Source organism: Raphanus sativus, chromosome 6 (assembly GCF_000801105.2).
Source record: "Raphanus sativus cultivar WK10039 chromosome 6, ASM80110v3, whole genome shotgun sequence".
NCBI lineage: Eukaryota > Viridiplantae > Streptophyta > Magnoliopsida > Brassicales > Brassicaceae > Raphanus > Raphanus sativus.
Window position 1 is genome coordinate 50,867,846 of NC_079516.1, and position 20,154 is coordinate 50,887,999.

General features: G+C 33.0%; 4 protein-coding genes across 7 annotated transcripts; 3 read left to right on the plus strand and 1 right to left on the minus strand.

Moving 5' to 3' along the window:
* The first annotated feature begins 1,741 nt into the window (after positions 1-1,741).
* LOC108829576 (uncharacterized) lies at positions 1,742-4,520 on the plus strand. Of its 2 annotated transcripts, none has more exons than XM_018603208.2 (11): positions 1,742-2,037; positions 2,197-2,239; positions 2,461-2,514; positions 2,632-2,695; positions 2,830-2,886; positions 3,065-3,171; positions 3,250-3,288; positions 3,815-3,903; positions 3,995-4,073; positions 4,159-4,206; positions 4,304-4,520. In XM_018603208.2, exons 1-11 carry the CDS (start codon positions 1,865-1,867, stop codon positions 4,382-4,384), a joined length of 834 nt encoding a protein of 277 aa, XP_018458710.2. In that variant the 5' UTR covers positions 1,742-1,864; the 3' UTR covers positions 4,385-4,520. The 2 variants fall into 2 exon arrangements, with proteins under 2 accessions (XP_018458710.2, XP_018458711.2); XM_018603209.2 differs by having other exon boundaries at positions 1,931-2,037; positions 2,197-2,256.
* A 194-nt stretch (positions 4,521-4,714) lies between these two features.
* On the plus strand, positions 4,715-6,853 carry LOC108829575 (putative F-box protein At3g58820). 3 transcript variants are annotated; one of them, XM_018603204.2, is made up of 4 exons: positions 4,715-4,933; positions 5,093-6,051; positions 6,127-6,279; positions 6,353-6,853. In XM_018603204.2, the coding sequence occupies exons 1-4, from the start codon at positions 4,918-4,920 to the stop codon at positions 6,689-6,691; spliced, it is 1,467 nt and encodes a 488-aa protein (XP_018458706.1). In that variant the 5' UTR covers positions 4,715-4,917; the 3' UTR covers positions 6,692-6,853. The 3 variants fall into 3 exon arrangements, with proteins under 3 accessions (XP_018458706.1, XP_018458709.1, XP_018458707.1); XM_018603207.2 differs by having other exon boundaries at positions 4,718-4,933; positions 5,078-6,051; XM_018603205.2 differs by having other exon boundaries at positions 4,720-4,933; positions 5,086-6,051.
* An 804-nt stretch (positions 6,854-7,657) lies between these two features.
* Positions 7,658-9,751, plus strand: LOC108829581 (protein trichome birefringence-like 33). Its single transcript, XM_018603214.2, has 5 exons — positions 7,658-8,276; positions 8,350-8,521; positions 8,607-8,806; positions 8,902-9,060; positions 9,281-9,751. Exons 1-5 carry the CDS (start codon positions 7,861-7,863, stop codon positions 9,618-9,620), a joined length of 1,287 nt encoding a protein of 428 aa, XP_018458716.1. The 5' UTR covers positions 7,658-7,860; the 3' UTR covers positions 9,621-9,751.
* Positions 9,752-12,880: 3,129 nt separating this feature from the next.
* LOC108829583 (abscisic acid receptor PYL6) lies at positions 12,881-14,062 on the minus strand. Its single transcript, XM_018603215.2, has one exon. It carries the CDS (start codon positions 13,851-13,853, stop codon positions 13,209-13,211), a length of 645 nt encoding a protein of 214 aa, XP_018458717.1. The 5' UTR covers positions 13,854-14,062; the 3' UTR covers positions 12,881-13,208.
* Between the last annotated feature and the right edge of the window lie 6,092 nt (positions 14,063-20,154).

Here is a 20,154-nt window from a genome sequence, read left to right on the forward strand (position 1 = left end):
TGTACGAATTTTATGATTGAGATATACTACTATTAAGTACTACAATTTGTTTTGTGACAAATTACTATAATGATAACAGGAACATCCCTATATACTAAAGCGCAAATCGTCTGATAAATCAGAGACTGCCATGTGGAAAATATTAGAAAATAGTTAAAAACAATTGACATGTGGCAAGCAAAATTATTTTTGATCAAACAAACTTATTTTTAAAAAATATTTTCGATCAGTTTTTCAAAAAAAAAATCCAAATATCTACGTTCCTGAATTTTCTCCCATTATCACACCACGTTCAATGATATGATCACAATTTAAAACTGTTTTTGATCTCTTAAAAATCTCGATTTTTCTTCTTCTCCCATTTTTTTTTTGAGCAACCTTCTTCTCCCATCATGCTTCATATTTTTTTTTCTCTCTATTCAAATCTTCTATTGATGCAAAAAGACTCCACAAAAATAATAATCTCTTAATTATTTATTAAAACTGAAGTACAAATTAAAACTAACCCTTAAACTTGCACAATATTTACAGTTCTATGCCACTGAATTAATTAATAAATCTAATGTTAATATTTATTATATTTTCCTTATTTAATTAAAATTAAAACTACTATTTCCTATAATCTAGGTAACCAATAAATTTACAATATCTTGATACTCTATGCAATCAATTAAATATAAATTTTCGTTAACACAACCATTAACAAACAACCATTCACAAATAATATAAATTTGTAAGTATATTATTTTATTTATATTTCATATAACTAATCCCAATGAAAATTGAATATGTTAAATGCTGAAGAATATAAATTAAGTATATAGCACCAAATTTTAAATAGTATATATAACATTTTTATGATGCATTTAAATTTTGGTCCATGAAAAAATATATAAAGTATATTTGTGCGGTTGGGCATGTCATATTTTAAAAATCTTAATGAAACGGTTGACGATTCAAAACTAAAATAAATTTATTCAATATAAATTATAAAATATTGTATTTAAATTTTTCATATTAAAAATGTTTAATAAATTTAAATTATAAAATACATACTAACATTTATATAAAAATCAATATTTATTTATAAATATGTGAAAAAACACACGACTTTTAAACAAAACGCCTCAATACCACTAAAATAGTAGTTTTACTCTTTTTAATTATTCAGTTAAATATAATAATATGCAGCTAGCAATATGGTCTTTCGGATATTCGTTCAAGTATGAATCATTTTTTCAGATATTATATTTTTGAGTTTTTTAAATTAGGTTTCGTTCGAGTATTATAAATTTTTTGGTGATTTTTGAATTGGATCTTTCTAGTCCAAGTGAATTCAATTATGATGTATTGGAACTTAACAATATCCAAATAACTAATATATGTAAAATTTCAAATATTTTTACCAAAAATAATTATATTACCCAATTCGATTCAGATATTTTTTATTTAAACTAAAATAACCTAAAAATTATTAAATGACCAAAAGTAATCATATTATCCGTTTTGGTTTGAATTCGATTATGATGTATAAGAACCTAAAATATTCAAATTCCCAATATACATTCAGTTATATAATAACACATCTAAAATATATGATATCAATTATAAAAAACAAATATCAGTTTTAAAAAAATCAAAATTAAAACCCGCACGGATGTGCGGGTTAAGCTCTAGTTTTATAACAAAGCACAAGATCAATTGAAAGATACAAAAGTTACGCTGCTTATTCGTAAGAAGTACATAGTTGAGGGGGTACAATTGAAATCTCGTTTTGATTGAATCAACGACGGATGTAAATCGAAGAAGAGCGACCAGGACTGCAACCGTGACGAGCACTCGTCTCTTCTCCTCCGTACCGGACATGGCTGAGACGCTCTGGATCCCGAGGCTTCTTCTCATCACTCTCGTCGTCCTCATCCCCTTCCGAGTTCACTCTCAGTGCGAGTTCAGATTTAGTCGACGCAACAAGGTCTTTGATTTCAATTTAGCATCTTCGATTAAGAATCACCCTCACGGTGCTCTCAGCGAAGATGGGTACTTTCTCTTTTCCCGTTTCGTAATATCCTCATTCAGTTTCAGCTCCATCTCGTGTACATGTAGATGAGTAGAAAGTTACAATCAAGTGTTGTACTTTCTCTTCCTTGTGTGTTTGCTTTCTACTAAAACGCAAGTTTAATTGGATGATGATGATAGGTTTTATAGAGTGGAAGCGAACAGTACCGTGCTATGGTTTCAGGTTGTCTTCTTCATCAGGTTTACACTTTGGTTTCTGCATCATTTACTTACTACAAGGGAAATGAATAGATAGGTTTAACGGAACTGTTGAAGAAGAAGGAGACACGATCTTGTTTAGGAAAGTCCGTGACTTTAGGTCGTTGCTATACTGAACTTTGTGTGTTTACACTAGAGACCAGTGTGATTTATGGTTGTTACCTTTGTTCTTGTGGTGTGGAGCAGCTTTGTGACATGCTTATTTTCAATCATGATTCTCCTCGATGTGTTGGTTGCCAAGTAAGTTTTTTGGTCACTTCCCGTTGTTTTGATCGATCTTTCAACAAGGAAGAAAGAGAGAGAGATAGTTTGAAAATCTCAATCAGTCTCTACGACTTTCCTTTTTTCCTCACTTAGGATTGTGGAGGTCCGTCACACTGTGGAACATCGTGTAGTGCACTCCTCTCAGAAAATGTAAGAGGTAAAAAAAAAAAAAACTACAGCATGTGATTCTAATGAATATCTTATGAGGCTCTGAGTAGAAAAATTTGATAAGGTGTAAGATATTTCATACAATGCGATTCTTTTTTGATTTTCTGCTCTATCATTTTGCAGGATATGACGTATGCAGTTCCCTTGGGCATCCCTCAAGCTCAAAAGTTGATATTATTGGTAAGATTTAATATTATGTTTTGTGTCAACATATATAAGAGTTGAGACGAAGCTTTTTATTGTTTTTTTTCTCCCAACATTTTTTCATGCAAAACAATAATGTGGCAATACTGTCTCAGAGTTTTTTTTTTTTTTTTTTTTTTGAATTAACAGAGATTTTTGTTTCGATTAACTGTAGATAAAGAAGATCCTGGCAAAGGCGTCATTGTTAAGATGTTAGGTGGAAGTGGTAACCCAAATTGCTCACTTTCCGTTTCTGTTATCTGCCAGAAATATAAAGTTGACGTAAGGATTTGTATTAGTAAAAGTCAAATTGATTCTAGCAGTTTAAATTCCTCAATTCACCCTTTTTCTATTTCTCAGGGACCACTCACTCTAACGAAATCTGGTGTCTGTCATTATGTGAGTGTCCAGTAACTCATGTATTTGCTCTTTTTTACTATAGCTTAAATAAGCATATCTCATAAGAAATTAGGATAAAAGCTTCAAAGCTCTCTTACTTCATTGAGAGCAGGAAACTAATGGAACTTCTATTGTCTCCTTAAAATGCTGAATTCTTCTATTCCCTGAAATCTTGAGTTTTATTACGATCTCTATATCTTTATTTGTAAGAAGTGTGGACTCTGGCTAGTTATGGAAATGCTGATTTTATGGTATTGTTGTAGCCACTGGAAAGACATATGAAATGAGTAAGAGAGCATTCGAAGCTTAATCTGCATTGTCAGAGAGAGTGAATTGTAGAATTATGTAGGAGTCAAAACAAATATTGTTGAAGAAAGTAATGGCATGACAAGTAGTTAACTTAAGACCTTGATTTCTGTTTTGGCAAGTCATTGACTTATCTTTTCACACTAGAGTTGTTTAAGTATGAAACTGAAGATATTATCTTGTTTCTCTCATTCATGTTGGGATCTTGTTTCACTGGCAGGCTACGGAGATGCGACATCCTTCTGGTTGTGCAGTAGCTATATCTGGCCATGGTAGTGGATGGGGCTGGTTTGGTACCTTACTAATCATGTGAGCACATCATTTTTTTCTGGCGTGGCTATTGGAATATGTTTAGGTATTATAAGAATTTGATGTAATTGTTCTGTTCTTTTTTTTTCAGCATCTTATGTTTATTTGGAGCTTATCTGCTGGGTGGTTCCTTATATCGGTATTTCTCCCTTGGAATTCGTGGCATAGAAGTATGGTTTTCACTAACTTCCTTACATATGTCACTTTTTTTTCTTCTCATATACTGATTCTATCAAAACTGAAATGTACATACAGGTAATCCCAAATTCTGATTTCTGGGTCACTGTACCTCACAGAATACAGGTATCGTTCTGTGTTTCTATATACTCTCTACTTGTTGTATTTTAAATCTAAGAATTTACAATGCAATAGGTTTACTGTGTTTCTCATCGTCGTGCAGAGCTGTTTTGGTTCACTATTTCAGAGATTTGGGGGTTCAAGTCATGGCCACCAACAAGCCTCCTATTCGCGGGTCAACTAGTGAGCAGTCACCTGAGTCCTCTATGACACAACAAATCTTCGAAGTTGTTTGCATTGGATCTCTTAAGAAACAGAAGAATCTTTGTTTGTTTGTTTTGATATGCTAACTGATCAAATGGTAAATTTTTTTTTGTTAACTAACGATCACCTTTCCTACTTTATTTGTTGAAAACCGGTCCAAACCAAAACCAACTGAGGTCGTGACAAAAAAAAAAAAAAAAAAAAAAAAAAAAAAAACCAAAACCAACTGAGGAGAAGAAACTTTTTTCTTTTTGCGTACAACCAGCGATCTTAAGAAAGTCTCAGGACGGACATCGATAACCGTCGATTTAAACCGGTTAACATTTTAAGATAAAAGCCGGTTAACATTTTAAGACAAAACCATCGATATAACCATATCATTTTTACACTAGACCACTAGCCTTGCCTTGCTTGTCTTCTTACAGTAACATTTCTTTTGCTTCTTCTTCATATCTCCGCTTACAAACCCAGCGATTAAGCACTTTTATACCTCATCTACTCTGTTTTCAGTGGATGCATCCCAAACGAGGTAGCGCCTCATCTTTTTTCTACTTACTACACTACTGATTCTATTCTCTCTAACAAAGGGTTTATTGATTCAAAGTTTCCTCCTTTGGTTACTTTGCTGTTACATTTTTCATGCTTTACTTGAATAAAGCTTTCAGCTTTTTAGCTTTTTAGTGTGCAGAGAGAGAGAGAGAGAAGATGGATGGTGTTAGCAATCTACCAGACGAGGTTCTTTGTCAGATACTCTCTTTCCTCACCACAAAGGAAGTTGCTTTGACATCGATTCTCGCCAAGAGGTGGCGCAACCTTCTTGCATTCGTCCCTTCTCTCACCATCAACGACTCTGAGTTCCTGCATCCTGAAGAGGGTAAACAGGACAGGCAAGAAATTATACAGAGCTTCACAGACTTTGTGGATAGTGTTTTGAAGCTGCAGGGTAACTCCTCTCCACTGAATAAACTATCCCTCAAGTGTGTTACCGTGGCTGACAAATATCGTTTGGATGGTTGGATTAGCAATGCGTTAGGTCGTGGTGTCTCGGACCTTGCTCTAAAAATCATTATTGATGACAAAGTGGATAACTATCAGCTGTCTCCAAAATGCTTCGAGTGCTGCAGCACACTGGTTAGGCTGAAAATAGCCCGTGGGATTGATATTTCTTTGGTTGGTGGTGGTGGTGGAGTTTCCTTACCGTTGCTCAAAACTCTAGTTCTTGACTCGGTTTGGGTCCGTTCTAAACAGTTTGAGGCTCTGCTTCACGCTCTGCCTTCCCTTGAGGAGCTGCTTCTGTCTAATGTAACGTGGAGAGATGGCGAAGTCACAGTGTCAAGTGCAAGCCTCAAGACTCTAACAATAAAGTCAAGCGATTGGTTAAGCACCTTATCATTCGATACACCGAGTCTCCTTCGCTTCAAGTATTCTGGTAGTATTGTAACGAACTTTAAAGTGGTAGTTGATATGGGAGACTTGGTTGATGCTCAAATCTTCTTCGACGAAAGTCACAACTCTATCATGCAACTCAGAGAACCAGATGATGAATTGTTTCTCTACCAAAAAGCTATTGAATATACCAGTGTGTGGAACCTCTTTCATGGCATACGAAATGTTCAGAATCTTTACTTGTTTCCTACTACTCTTGAGGTCAGTTTTCTGTGCTCTCTCTCTCTCTCTCTCTTGGTATATGATTATGTTTTAAAAATGCTGTCTTGCTTTCAGTTGCTTTTTACTTGCTCTAAGTCGTTCTATCGGAAGTTGCCAGGGTTCAAAAACCTCAAATCATTAGCTGTTAAGAGTGACAAGGATTGCGGATGGCAAGCAATGCCATTACTTCTACGGAAATGTCCACGTTTAGAAACTCTAGTCCTTGAGGTAAAACAAGAACAACTAACATTGTCTTATACTTTGAATGCTGTCTTATAGTTTTCTCCTTGGTGCCTTTTAGGGTCTCATGCACGATGTGACGTCTATGTGCGGGGATTTTTGTGACTGCATTCCTAGGGAGCGCAAAGGATGTTCACTCGGATGTTGTCGAGTAAAACTGATGAAGATTTACGGGTTTCGAGGAACGGTGAAAGAGATGTCAATGATAAAGCATTTCTTGTACTATTTGCCGCCATGTTTGGAGGAGATGAGGGTCTATGTTGAAGAGAATAATAGTCCTACAACAGAGCTAGAAAACCGTGAAGTTTATAAAAGCGTCTTGGAGATGTTCCAACTCTGCAGCAAGCGGTCGAGATGCAATGTCAAACTCATGGGGCTGAAAAGCAAAACCATCTCCTAGTATTTTTTGTCTGCAGTTTTAAGTTTGTAAAAACTGAACCAATCTCAAAGACTGTAGTTTCTTCTTGCTTGCTTGCTTGTTTTCTGAATCATTTGCTATCGATGTCTTGTTTTCATTTGATTCTGTAACATGTGTTTGCTATGAGTTTGTTCTTGTAGTTAATTGTCTTTTTTTTTTATAACAGAGTGACAATAAGTTAGCTACCATCAGAGTGAGAACCTTGGATTTGCATGTTTTTGGACTAGTCTTTCTAGAGTCGGTTCTGCTAGGACTGGACCGGTTCAGTCCGCATAACATCTTTTGCCATCTAATGTAGAATTTAGACAAACATCTGCTTACTGGGGGTGAAGATTGTGAACATAGAAGAACATTGAGAACCAACTACTTGAGCTTGAAATCCCAACAAATTCTCAACTAATTTCACTCTTCATTTCATATTGGGCTCTCTACCACTACAGATATGTATTTAAACTCAATTTTGTTTTGTATTGTTTTCTAAGTAACATAAGACTAAAGTGAAAAGACAATGATATGTCATCTTTACAAGTCCATCATATAAATGAAACACCTCAAAGACACTTAGCTTTGAAGCCAAGTGAAGTTACACTTTCCTCAACCTCTATCAATCATCATCTCATCAAATTATTGTTAGTTTTGTATTTAGGAACCCAATTACTAAATATCAAACCGACACTTACATTTTTTGCTTGTTAGAGGATACAAACATGAACTTAAAAGCACACGAACGTATGAATTATTATACATTAAAAACCTTGTTAATTTTGTCATTAGCAGATTAATGAACTATAATCTTACTACGAAATCAAATCATTAGTTAGGAGGCAAGACAACCACTCTGTTGCGTCAACATTTACCTACTCATCACCCTTTTAAGTATTATAATTATTTTGCTATTTCACAAATTTTCATCACCAAATATAAGCATAACCATATTATAAACTACCTAATCCTTGTACAATACTCATCTTTTGGCATCCTCTTTCCAAATATTATTTGCAGGTTGAGTGGAATGAGATCATCAAGAACCCAAAGTGTTCATTTCTTAATTTTCTTATCTTCTCTTTTCCTAATACTAATTGTCACATTTTGAGTACTCTAATTACATTTAAAGACGCTCTACTATTCTCACTCTTTCCCAATCCTAAAACATGAAACCTTCATCACCAATGTCATTCACTTCTTCTTCACTTTCTCCTTCACTTCCAAGAAAAACCCGTCTCTCTCCTTACCTCTTCACACTCTTAACATTCATCCTCTTTGTATGTGTTCTCTATGGTGAAGACTTCATGTGCATCTTTAGCCAGCTTGAGCCCACTTTTGTCCTCCAACCTTCTCCAACACCGGGTAACAAGAAAGCAGAGAAGCTTGCATTTGCTATTGGTAAAACAGAGGAAAGCTGTGACGTGTTTAGTGGGAAGTGGGTGAGAGATGAAGTTTCCCGACCACAGTACGAGGAATGGGAGTGTCCGTACATCCAACCTCAGCTTACGTGTCAAGAACGCGGCCGTCCCGAAAAAGATTACCAGTTCTGGCGGTGGCAACCTAATCACTGCGATCTTCCCTCGTAAGCTCTTTTCCCTCTATATCACTCTGTTTCCTCTGTTTTGACGTGTTGCTCTGTTTCCTCTGTTTCATAGTTTCAACGCCACGTTGATGTTGGAAACACTGAGAGGGAAGAGGATGATGTACGTAGGAGACTCGTTAAACCGTGGAATGTTTGTATCAATGATCTGTCTTCTTCATCGTGTCATCCCTGATGATCAAAAATCAATTAAAACTTCTGGTTCCCTCACTGTCTTCACCGCCAAGGTAACTCCATCTACTTAAACTAGGGTTTATTCTATGTATGGGAATATTTTTGACCTAGTTTAGGGTTTGTTATCTCTATCTGCAGGAATATAACGCGACGATAGAGTTCTATTGGGCACCGTTTCTTCTAGAATCCAACTCAGATGATGCAATTGTCCATAGAGTATCAGATAGGGTTGTGAGGAAAGGGTCAATCAACAAGCATGGTCGTCACTGGAAAAACGTTGATATAATCGTCTTCAATACTTATCTATGGTGGATGACTGGCTTGAAGATGAAAATATTGTAACCATTTTTAATATCACAAGAACTCATATAACTATAAGGACATCAATCATATTTGAATGGCTTCTGATGTTGGTTTGTGTATGTATATATAGGCAAGGATCTTTTGAAGATAAAGAGAAGGTTATCACAGAGGTTTCTACTGAAGATGCGTATAGGATGGGGATGAAGAGTATGTTGAGATGGGTGAAGAACAATATGGATCGTAAGAAAACTAGGGTTTTCTTCACAAGCATGTCTCCAACTCATGCCAAGTTAGTGACTTTGACCGGTTTAATAAAGGAATATAACGCATAAATAGATACCAATGAGTGATAAATCCAGCTTTATTAAATATGTTTAGCTATAATTCTCACGAACTGCTTAATTATATTTACTAAAGTGTCAAAAAAATATTGTTTCTTCCTCAGCAAGAAACCAATTGGTTTGGGTTTTTGTTGATTTTCTTTTGTTCTGGTTTTACGATTGTTTCAGGGGCATAGATTGGGGAGGTGAACCGGGACAGAACTGCTATAATCAGACAACACTCATAGAAGATCCAAACTACTGGGGATCAGATTGTCGGAAAAGCATAATGAAAGTGATTGGAGAAGTATTTGGGAGATCGAAAACACCGATAACGTTACTCAACATAACGCAGATGTCAAACTATAGAAAAGATGCGCACACTTCCATATACAAGAAGCAGTGGAGTCCACTTACGTCGGAACAGCTAGAGAATCCTACAAGCTATGCGGATTGTGTGCACTGGTGCTTGCCTGGCCTTCAAGACACTTGGAATGAGCTTCTCTTTGCTAAACTTTTCTATCCTTGAGAAGCAAGAAAATATGTCCTACGTTTGAAGTCAGATACCGTTTTCGTCTTTTTGTGTGGAAAGAGGCCTTCGAGAAATTGTAAAATGTAGTCACTGAATTTATATAGACTCGTTGTGGTTATAAGGCAAAAGGGTATTGACTCGATGTTCATGCATTAGGAGATAACTTTGTTTTTTTTTTCTACGTTACATCAGTCTCGCACTGAGATGCTTCTAAGTCGCATTGGATTTGAAGCTAAAAACATACGTTAAAAATGTTTATCCACAGTCAAGTTAAAGCGGAGAGTAGGTGTAGTTGAATTTGGTTTGCGTTTTTCAGACACTCATGGGTACTGGCTAATGGCTATAAATATGTATAGTTACATTTTGGTTTAAAGTGTATTTTTTGAATAAAATTGTCCAGGTATGACTATATGAGAAAATATGAAATCTGGGTTGCTTTTTAAAAGAATGGGATTGTACTAGAGATCACAGCTATGTACGTCATCACAATTTTCATGCATGTTTGCAGCTTTATAAGGGAATAAATTTATATCTGAGACCACAGCTATGTAAGTTATGACAATCTTATATGCATCTTTTGTATAGAGTTTTATAATATTAAAATTAGTTTTATATGATCCGATGTACATGATATAAAGTATAACATATATTATATACATAATAAATTTTTAAATTTTTAAATTTTTAAAATAATGGTAAACTAACATCTATCTTATTAAAACAGAAACATTCAGTTAGACCTAACATTTATTTTGTAAGTTTTTAAATTAAATACACCTTTATACTTTATAGTTAAACCTACGTTAAATCACTAATGTTCCTTTCTTTATACTACTATACATGTTTCCAAACAATATACTTATTTCTTTATACTACTATCAATGTTTCCAAACAATATATTTTTATACTACTATCAATGTTTCCAAACAATACAATAATTAATCTTAATATTTTATATCTATCATTTTCTCTTTAAAATTTTGTAGAAACATCATAATTTCATAAATTACAAAATAATGAACTTTAAAATTTGGATTATAAGATTACAAATTATGAAACTATCACAATTTAAATCAAATTAGATTACATATTGGTCATCCATCAGTTCAATCGGTTAGTCTCGGATTTTAGTGATTTTTGTTAATATGAATATTTTAAAAACCTAAATTGAATTGTCAGATCTCCGGATCAACCGGTATAATCACAATCGGGTTGAATTTAGAAACACTGATTTAAATGCAAAAATATTTTAAATACACTCTTTAAAAGTTACCAAAATATTTGTTAAGTTATTAGTGAAAATTTTCATCGTAAAATATTCTGCGCTTCCAAAGCGCGGATCATAATCTAGTTCATATTATATACCTAAGGAAATGTATGAGTTAAATAACGAGGTCCGGTCCGTTGGATAAGCAATAGAAGCGGTGGTGTAGAGCATAAATGTTTATCCAATTTTCTTTTTCAAAACTAAATTTATCCATTTAAAAAAAAATTACTCAACTGATTAATGTATATATTTTAGTTTTGATTAGGTTATTTAATTTTTGTTAAAAAAATGTGTTCAAAAAAAAAAGATTAGGGTATTTAACAATCATGAACCGACACTGTTAAAATAGCAAGATAAGTTGTCTAGGACCTTATAGTCAAGTGGTAAGGAAATGAGTTTAAAATGCTAAATCAATCTCTTTTTCAAAAAAAAAAAAAAAACTAAATCAATATTATAATTGTTTTGGACTTTATATTGTTTTAGACTCATCTGGATATCCCTAAAAAGAATAATTTTGTAAATTACATCTTTTTCTTTTGAAAAATAGTTTGGAATCTTCCGTACTCTCTCGAGTACTCCAAATTAATCAGATAAAAAACTAGATAAGAAACTTTGTGGGTTTACAAAAATGCGAAAGTATAAGTAAAACAATGATACAAAACTATGGAAGTCGTCAACAAGATAAGAGAGGTAGGTCGGTTTAAATGTCATTTACAAACGACCCAAAGAGGAAAAACATTAATAGCCTCCTTGCCAACTTGCACATCAACTTGTAATTCTTTCCTTCCTCGACAACGTTTACATATATCTTGTACTCACTATGATAATACATTAAATCAGACATACTCAATTTGTTTCTAATTTTATCATTAATTTATTTACGAAATATATCTTTTAGGTGTTAAAGAAGAGTAACAACTTTTTTTCCCTTGCAACTTGCATGGCTTTGTTTTTTTCTATAACAAGTTGGATTTTCTTTTTAGAAAAGTTGGATTTTCTTACACCCAACTTGCGTTTTACGTACGATCATATACATTTATCTAAGTTGAATTTGGTTTCACAAGTCTCAAAATCGTACTAATTAATTGCAAAGTAATTTCTCATATTGCCTTTGGAAACTTTGAAAGAATGGAAGTCTTTTCATCTTGTTCATTGGATTCTCTGTATCAAACAAGGAGATTTTATTATAAAGTTACTTTTTTTTATGTTTCTTACCCTTTTCTTCACGAGTTAAATATATAGGACAAGGAAAACATCAGGAGAGTAATAATTTTGACAGCGAAGTTGTAACGGTTCACGCATCCAAAAAAGTAAAAAGACCCAAGGAAATTTTATCACTTTGGTGAATAAAAGTAGGATTAATTTTAATTTTGGTGGATAAAAACAAAACCATTTATGTATTAATGGAAAGTTGGTCGATAAAATGAAAAATTATTTGGAATTTAAGTTATGAAATTAGGAGAAATAATAATGATGTAATCTCCTTTGCTACATGCCAAATTACTTTACTAAATTTTGTTAAATATTATATAGTACGTGATATTCAAGATAGATTACACATTGGTTCGAGTATATCCTGAATTGTTGTCATTTCCTCAAGGATTGTTGATGTATAACTAATGATCAGTACTTCGATTACAAAGACGAAGATAAGTAGTTTTGTATATTTTGTGCATATTTTAAGAGTGCGCAAACTATGTTACATATTTTACATTACATAGTTATACTTTAATGTCTCTCTTAAGATAAACTTAAAGCAGATCATATAAAACAGCACATGGTTTTCCTGATTGCCCACACAAATTTCAGATCTCTTCGTACCGTATGTATATTAGTAATTATGCCAGTGACTATCTTAATCAAATTGTTTTTTTTTTGCAAACGATTTATCTTAATCAAATTGTTGGCGATATATTATCGGAAATATCAAAACAATACTCATTAACTGAATCATTATATTGTTTCATGCATGATTAAGTGAACCTCATACTTATGTAAACTATCTGGGCAAGAAGAATATTAATTACGAACAAAACAGAAACTAAACAATCAGTGTTTGGTTTGTTAAAGCTACAAGAGACTATACAAAAAAGTTCATCAAGAAGAAATGGTCTTAAGGGTAAACAAGTACACGAACACTTAACAAACCCAAAACCCTAACTTCGAAAAACCAAAACCACTATTTTTGTAGTCTCTAAAAGCCACATGGGCACATTAACTAATCCAGAACCCAAACCGTCCTCGAGAAAAAAAGATGATAAATTTTGAAAGAGAGAATTATAGAAAACAAAACAAAATAACTAATCAAACAAATGTAACTATGATAACTTAGGTAGGTTCTCGGCGAGTTTAGCCAGCGATTGCAAGTTGCAACGTACGATAGTATCTGCGAAGCTGCAAGTCTCTTCCTTATCGTTACCTGCCGGTACGTCAACGACGTATGACTCCACAACACGTGCCCTCTTTCTACCGTCATCCGACGACGAACATTCGTGCACCGTCGTCACCGACCTGTAGTTCTGAAGCCTGTGGTCCCCACCCACAACGCTGAAGCTGATGACGTGGCGATCGTCGTCCATGATCTCGAGTCTCTCTAAGCTGAACGCGGCTGGGAGACCGGAGACAACTCGGATCTCTCTCACCGACCCAACCTCTCGGCCGTCTCCAACAGCCACGTGACAGCTCCTGACGAAGTGTTTGTACGCTTGAGGGTGTTCAAATCGGCTGAGGATCGACCATACGGCGGAAGCCGAAGCGTCCACGTCTTGCACCACGACGGAGAAGCACTGAGAGGGACCAACCACGTGGGTGTGGAAAATCTCCACGTGATCCGGCACATCAGCCATCCCCCGCGTGAGGCTCACTTTCTGGGGCTGTTTGTGGTGGTGATGATAGGAGTTGATGGTGGCGTTGGCTGTTTCTGCGGCGGTCGAAGATCTTTCGAACCGTAGCGACGTTGGCATTTTTTTGTATTTAATTTCTTTCTTTTAATATTCTCTAGTTCTGTCTCTCTCTCTTAAAAGGAGATAGATAAATGGTTTGCTTTGTGAGGCCCTATGAGATATTTCTATATATAAATATAAGGAGGAGGGTGTATAAATATAAATAATGCAAGTATGTGGACAATAGCCGGATGAAGAAAGAGAGGTTAGCTTGTCTAGGTTCGTCGGTTGTCCACTTGGGGATTTGTTTGAAGTTGTATTTTTACAGAAGAAAGAAAATTTCTCTCGTTATATTCTTTAACAAAAAAAAAAGATATATATAAAGGACTGACCCGGTTCCCCACGAAATCTATAGAGTGTAACCGGTTAGCTATTTTAATTTTGTTTTAGAGCATGATTAGTGATGGTATCTGACCAAGTCTCTAATTTTGTTTCTTTAACTTGTGTTTTCCAGATAAATACATTGTATTAAAAATATATATATAAATGTATAGAGAATTGTGAGAGAGAGACTTCAGCAATGCTGATGTTCTTACTTTTGTACTTGTCATCACAAGGAATGCGCATGCTTGTAAGAAATTCCATAACGTTATTACGAATTTTGATATCAGATTTAAAAGTCATTTTGAATTTCTTGTCCAAGATCAACACTCATCTAAGCCTACTTTTCACTAGTAGCTGAAGTATTAGAATTGAGGAAATTAATTAATAATCGGGATGTTAAACACTAGAACATGATAACTATATGGGTCGAGTTTAGCTCTACTTACTTTTGGTACGAATATAGGATATCTTGGTGGATCAAGGATATCAATGGAACCTTCTAAGTGCACCGGTATTTTTTCCTGCAGGCCAAAGATAACCATTGCACTTTAAAGATTCCAAGTTGGTGAAAGTAGCATGTCCTGGGTCCATCACATGATGATCTTTTCTCATCTTAGTATCAAATTGAGCTATTTGATAGTACTAAGAAAGTAATAATCAACTTTCTTTTCAACAAAGAAAATAACAGAATATTTGACGAGTTAGTAGTAATCAACTAAGCAGTTGTTAAACCTTAAAAGTAATCAACTTAAAGTCAGCAAATATTTTGAATTAGGCAGTACTGGAGGTAATCGGTTGAGATGTAGTAAATAATATATGTACAGCTCTAAAAATGATCAATCATGCTTTATTTATTTTCTAAAGCAAAAAAAACAAGGAAAGATGTCCTATTTTTCTAAAACATTACTCCCTCCGTTTCAATTTATTTGTCGTTCTAGACTTCGCCACACAGATTAATAAAACATTTAATTTTGTATATTTACTAGATAAAAACATCATTACCAATACACCTAATTAGATTTCAACTAATAGAAAAATAGATTAGATTAAAAAGTCAATAAATTTTGCATTGAAATCATAAAACGACACTTATTTTGAAACGAAAATTTTGCTCCAAAACGACATATAATTTGAAACGGAGGGAGTATTTACTAAGATGTAGAAAAAAGTATTTGACGGATTTTCACTTTTTCCATTTAATTTCTACATTACATCAGACATATTTACATCCAAAATTCCTACAGATCGACCGAAGCTTACATTAATATTTCTACAGTTAATCTAACCAATTATCCACAATATTTTTTGAAGTGTTTCCTTCCACAAACTTATATTCAAACCAAATATTGTAGTAAATATTAGACTCTTGAATTTGAGTGGTCGGCATAATAATTAACAAAACACAATTTGGAAAATAATAAAGTGTTACTTAATGCACTGGATTTTCAGCAACTGGACATACATATTCCCAACTAGTCCTAGTTGTTTGATCAAATACGAATAAACGAGCAATTTGAACTCCTAATTGAACCTAACATTTTATAAAATAAGAAGAAAACGTTTACAAATTGCAGTTTTTTGTACAGTCCTCGATGTAAAGTTTGCTCATCTTATAAGCTTCCGGGTTAGGTAACACAAACATTAAAAAAAACATATCCTTCATAAATCATAGATCACATGACGTGGAAAACGTGTATTTTCTTTTCTGAAGATCCTGCCGAATTATACCACTCTATATTTACATCCATGAAAATCAATTTTGCAGACAAGCGGTGGTAATAAGAAAGAAAAAAATCAAATTTCCCTCTTTCCTTGTTTGTTCTTCAAAAATTACATGATGGTACAACCCGATGTTTCTTTTGTTTAGATCTTAGAGTGGGGATGGTGTAATGATTATCTAATGTTGAAATAAAGGCATAAAACAGAGAAAGAAAAACGATGATGAAGTTTGGGGTTGAACCGACAATCAATCTCAAATTAATGCGTCAGACGAATTTTAAAAGCATCGTTGGATAGAAACGTAACCTACATCTTGTGCAATGTATATTCAGCACAAAGTGAATAAATGTGTTCATGTATTTGAGAGAACTGCCTGTTCCAACCAAAAACACTCTCCTCTAGCATTATGTTAAGGAGACCAATCATTTTGATATTAGGTTTCTGAAGACTTACGATGTATTGTAGCATGGTGAATGAAAGATTCCGTCAAAAAGAAATGTAACAATTAAAAACCTGTTGAAAACATTTCTCCAATTAGAATTGTGGATTTTAACATTAACACCTCAAGTAAATTTGTTTTTGGGTAAAAACTTCCAAATTAAGTATTTAATAAAATAACCTTAAACTAACTTATTTAAATCCTAGCCGGTCAAAATTACTTTTATCACTGACAAATCTTTAGTTTAGAGGTTTTTACATGTAAATTTTAAAGTTAAACCCTCAAATAAGTTTGTTTTGAGTAAAAACCTTCAGACTAAGTATTTAACAAAATAATCTCCAAATTAACTTTATTTAATGAGTTAAATTCTAGCCGGTCATAATTATTTTTACTATCAGTAAATCTTTAGTTTTGGGGTTTTTACATTAAATAAACATAATTGAGAGGTTTTACCATTAAAAATATAAAAAATCAAAATATAATAACATTATCTAAAAATTAGTAACTTTAATTTCAAAATTAGCATTTAAAAAAAAATCTGCAAATATATTAGTCTGATTTGTTTTAAAACCAACATTATATATGTATAAATTAAAATGTAAAACCAAAAAATATAACAAAAACTATCTAAAGCTTTACATGTACTAAAAATTATTTAAAAATTAAAAATATAAAAAACAAGAAAATATTATAAAAATTATATCTTATCTAATAAAAATGTAATAATACATCTTTACATAATTTTATTATATTTTCAGGTTTTTTACATTTTTAATTTATTATACATATAATTTTGATGTTAAAAAATCAAACTCATATATTTACAGAAATTTTAAAAAATATTTTTGAAAATTTAAGTTAGTAATTTTTAGATAATGTTACTATATTCTAGATTTTTATTTATTTTTAATGGTAAACCCCCTTAATTATGTTTACTTAATGTAAAAACTCATAATAATCTAGAGATTTACCGGTAGTAAATATAATTATGACCAGTTAAGGCTTAATTCATTTAACCCTGCAATTTGTAAACGTATAAGTCAAGGAGAGCTCATAAAACTTCAATGTAGAAAGTATATTAACCTTAATAAGACAGAATGGAGAAGCTTTGCACCAAAATCTTCTAAAGTTACTAAATGGGAAGTAACACAGGCCTCAATGGCAAGCTCCAGAAACAGAGTGCTACTTGATGTTCTACGTCTTAAGTGTTTAAGTAGCAATATATTTACTGAAATATCTATTCTTGCCACCAAATCTGAAACCAAAAGTACTCAAGCTAACGAAACCGAGACGATATGCATCTGTGTTCGTACCCAAACTAAGTTTAACCAACATAGTTATGTATGCCGATTAGTTTTAGATAATCTACATAGCAAGTTGCTACCTTATATAATAAGTTCACACAACAAGTCTACTAATTATTAGCAAAAGGATTATGCTTTCACCTTCTTCCAGCATAAGTTGAAGAGAGGAGTAAGATACCTAGCACACTGCTTCAAAGTGGCTACATTCTTCTTCCCTTCAACAGTTCTCCTCTCAGTTTTCTCCACATCATCAAGCTCCTGTTTCCACTCAATCAACAGCTTCTTGTAGAACACAAGAATCTTATCCTCCTCACAAAGATCCTCGAAATTAGAATTCAAACGCTTCAAATCCTTATCAGCATCAACATCACTAGACTCGCCACTGAGCTCATCATCATCATCACTAAACTAATATTTGTATCCAGTAAACTAATTTAAATCAAGGTAATTCTTTAGAACTAATCTAATTAATTTTATGTGTCGTGGTTAACCATAAATAAGTGTGTTAATATTAGTACCCCTGTTATTAATTAATTAATTAATTCACAATCATTGATATCTTTTACCTCTGTTACTCCTTTGGAATATTATTTTTATGCCACTGGATTTTTCTTTAAAAAGAACTTATTATTGTATATCTGTATTTAGTTTAGTTAAATCAATCATAACTACGTTACATTTTTTTTGTCTGATAAAAAACAGTTACGTTTTCTTGCCGCATACACAGCTAACGAGTGTTTTGTTGGTTCATGATTTAAAGTTGGGTCCTGGTTTTTAATCTGTTACATCTAGTCTGATTGTAGTGGTCAATACAAATTTATATTGCTTTTTAACTACATTAAAGCTGGTGGATTAATTGAATTTTTGATACAGGAAAACTGATAATAATATTTTTCAAAAAAAAAAAAACTGATAATAATATTGATTATTAAACAAAATGTAGGAGACCCCATGCCTAAGAGCATCTCCAATGTATTACTTCAAATTTTACTCCAAAATGGTGCAACTCCAAAATGGAGTGATGTTTTACTCCAATGTATTACTCTATTTTTTACTCCAAAAATAGTTAATAATTGTTAATAATATCATATACTTATAAAAGTTTACCAATTAACCCCAACTATTTTATATTTGCAAAAATACTTTAAAATATAATTTATTTAAATTAAACATTTATTATTAAAAGGTACAAGAAATCATAAAAATAGAATAAAGTATAATATATAAGTTGGTTCAATAATGAACATTAGAATATTTTTTCCACAAATGATCAACTAATGCATTTCGTAATAAAAAATGAACTTCTTTATCTTTAATATTTCTAAATCGGCAAGAAAATTTTGAAATCAGACATTTTTATTTTTTGCAATTTCGATCTCTAGAGGTAGAGCTTCTCTTGCAACTTCAGTTGGTGCATCGAGTTCACGCTCATCCTCAATTATCATGTTGTGTAAAATTATACATGTAGTCATGATGTCATGTAATATTTTTTTTTTCAAAAACGAAAGGTCATTTCATAATACCGAAGCGCGAATGTCAGATTATTAAATAATGAAATATCTTGTTTTTTATGTTATTGTATCATTTTGAAATATTATTTAAGTAAGAAATAAAAACATTAAAGATTTAAAGGACCATTTCATAAATAAAAAAACTTCAACTCCAAAATGGAGTAATGTGTAAGATTACTCCATAAATGGAGTAACCCTAGCCATTACTCTATTTTGGAGTTGAAAATGGAGTGGGGTTGGAGAGGATTTTACTCCAAAATGATATTTGGAGTAGAAAATGGAGTAGGGTTGGAGATGTCCTAAGTCCGACCCTAAGCAGCACGACGTATCAATATATCATAAGATATAGTCTAGAGTAGTAATTATTTGACCTAATACAACTATACAAGTAATTAACATTTTGACAAACCGGAGAAAGTGTACCCCGCATGAAACCAAGAGATGACTGCAATGGTGGACCCACTGAGGAAGATAGGGTGTCAGATGAAACCCATTAAATATCAATAAATGTTATATTGGAACAATGAAGTTTGGGTAGTTCTGCTGGTAAAACACTCCATCTGACCTCCCCCAAAACGCGGTTCGATCCTTCGCATGAAACCTTTTACTCATTTTTTCCCTTTTCATTAGTATCTGTCCTTGCATTGTCGTGTACCGAGGACTTGTTGAACTTGATAACTACAACTACACTCCAGAGCTATCTATCCACTCCAAGAAAATCGAATATGTTATTTTGGTTTTATTATAAACCATTGCAGTAGGCAGTTATATGTGTAAAACATCTTTCGCTGGAAATTCATTAAAGCGCTTTTATACTTACCATTTTTGTATTCTTACAAATACTAGTATTGTTCATATTGAATTTGACCAAAATGAAGAACTAATAAATGGCCCCATTCATAAAGAACAAACGGAAAACAGAACTAATTAATTAAATGTACTTTTTCCTTTTTTTCACTAGGAAGCACCTCCTCCCTCTCAAATCCTCTGTTTCTTTCATTTGTTTTTTAAACAACTTGTATCAC

Bases quoted from the DNA above. Each gene is read 5' to 3' on its own strand.
- LOC108829576 (XM_018603208.2), top strand. From the start codon at position 1,865: ATGGCTGAGACGCTCTGGATCCCGAGGCTTCTTCTCATCACTCTCGTC. The intron at 2,696-2,829 runs GTAAAAAAAAAA...ATCATTTTGCAG, and splicing joins CCTCTCAGAAAATGTAAGAG to GATATGACGTATGCAGTTCC. The intron at 2,887-3,064 runs GTAAGATTTAAT...GATTAACTGTAG, and splicing joins CTCAAAAGTTGATATTATTG to ATAAAGAAGATCCTGGCAAA.
- LOC108829575 (XM_018603204.2), top strand. The intron at 6,052-6,126 runs GTCAGTTTTCTG...TCTTGCTTTCAG, and splicing joins TGTTTCCTACTACTCTTGAG to TTGCTTTTTACTTGCTCTAA. The intron at 6,280-6,352 runs GTAAAACAAGAA...GGTGCCTTTTAG, and splicing joins TAGAAACTCTAGTCCTTGAG to GGTCTCATGCACGATGTGAC.
- LOC108829581 (XM_018603214.2), top strand. From the start codon at position 7,861: ATGAAACCTTCATCACCAATGTCATTCACTTCTTCTTCACTTTCTCCT. The intron at 8,277-8,349 runs GTAAGCTCTTTT...TCTGTTTCATAG, and splicing joins AATCACTGCGATCTTCCCTC to TTTCAACGCCACGTTGATGT. The intron at 9,061-9,280 runs GTTAGTGACTTT...CGATTGTTTCAG, and splicing joins ATGTCTCCAACTCATGCCAA to GGGCATAGATTGGGGAGGTG.
- LOC108829583 (XM_018603215.2), bottom strand. From the start codon at position 13,853: ATGCCAACGTCGCTACGGTTCGAAAGATCTTCGACCGCCGCAGAAACA.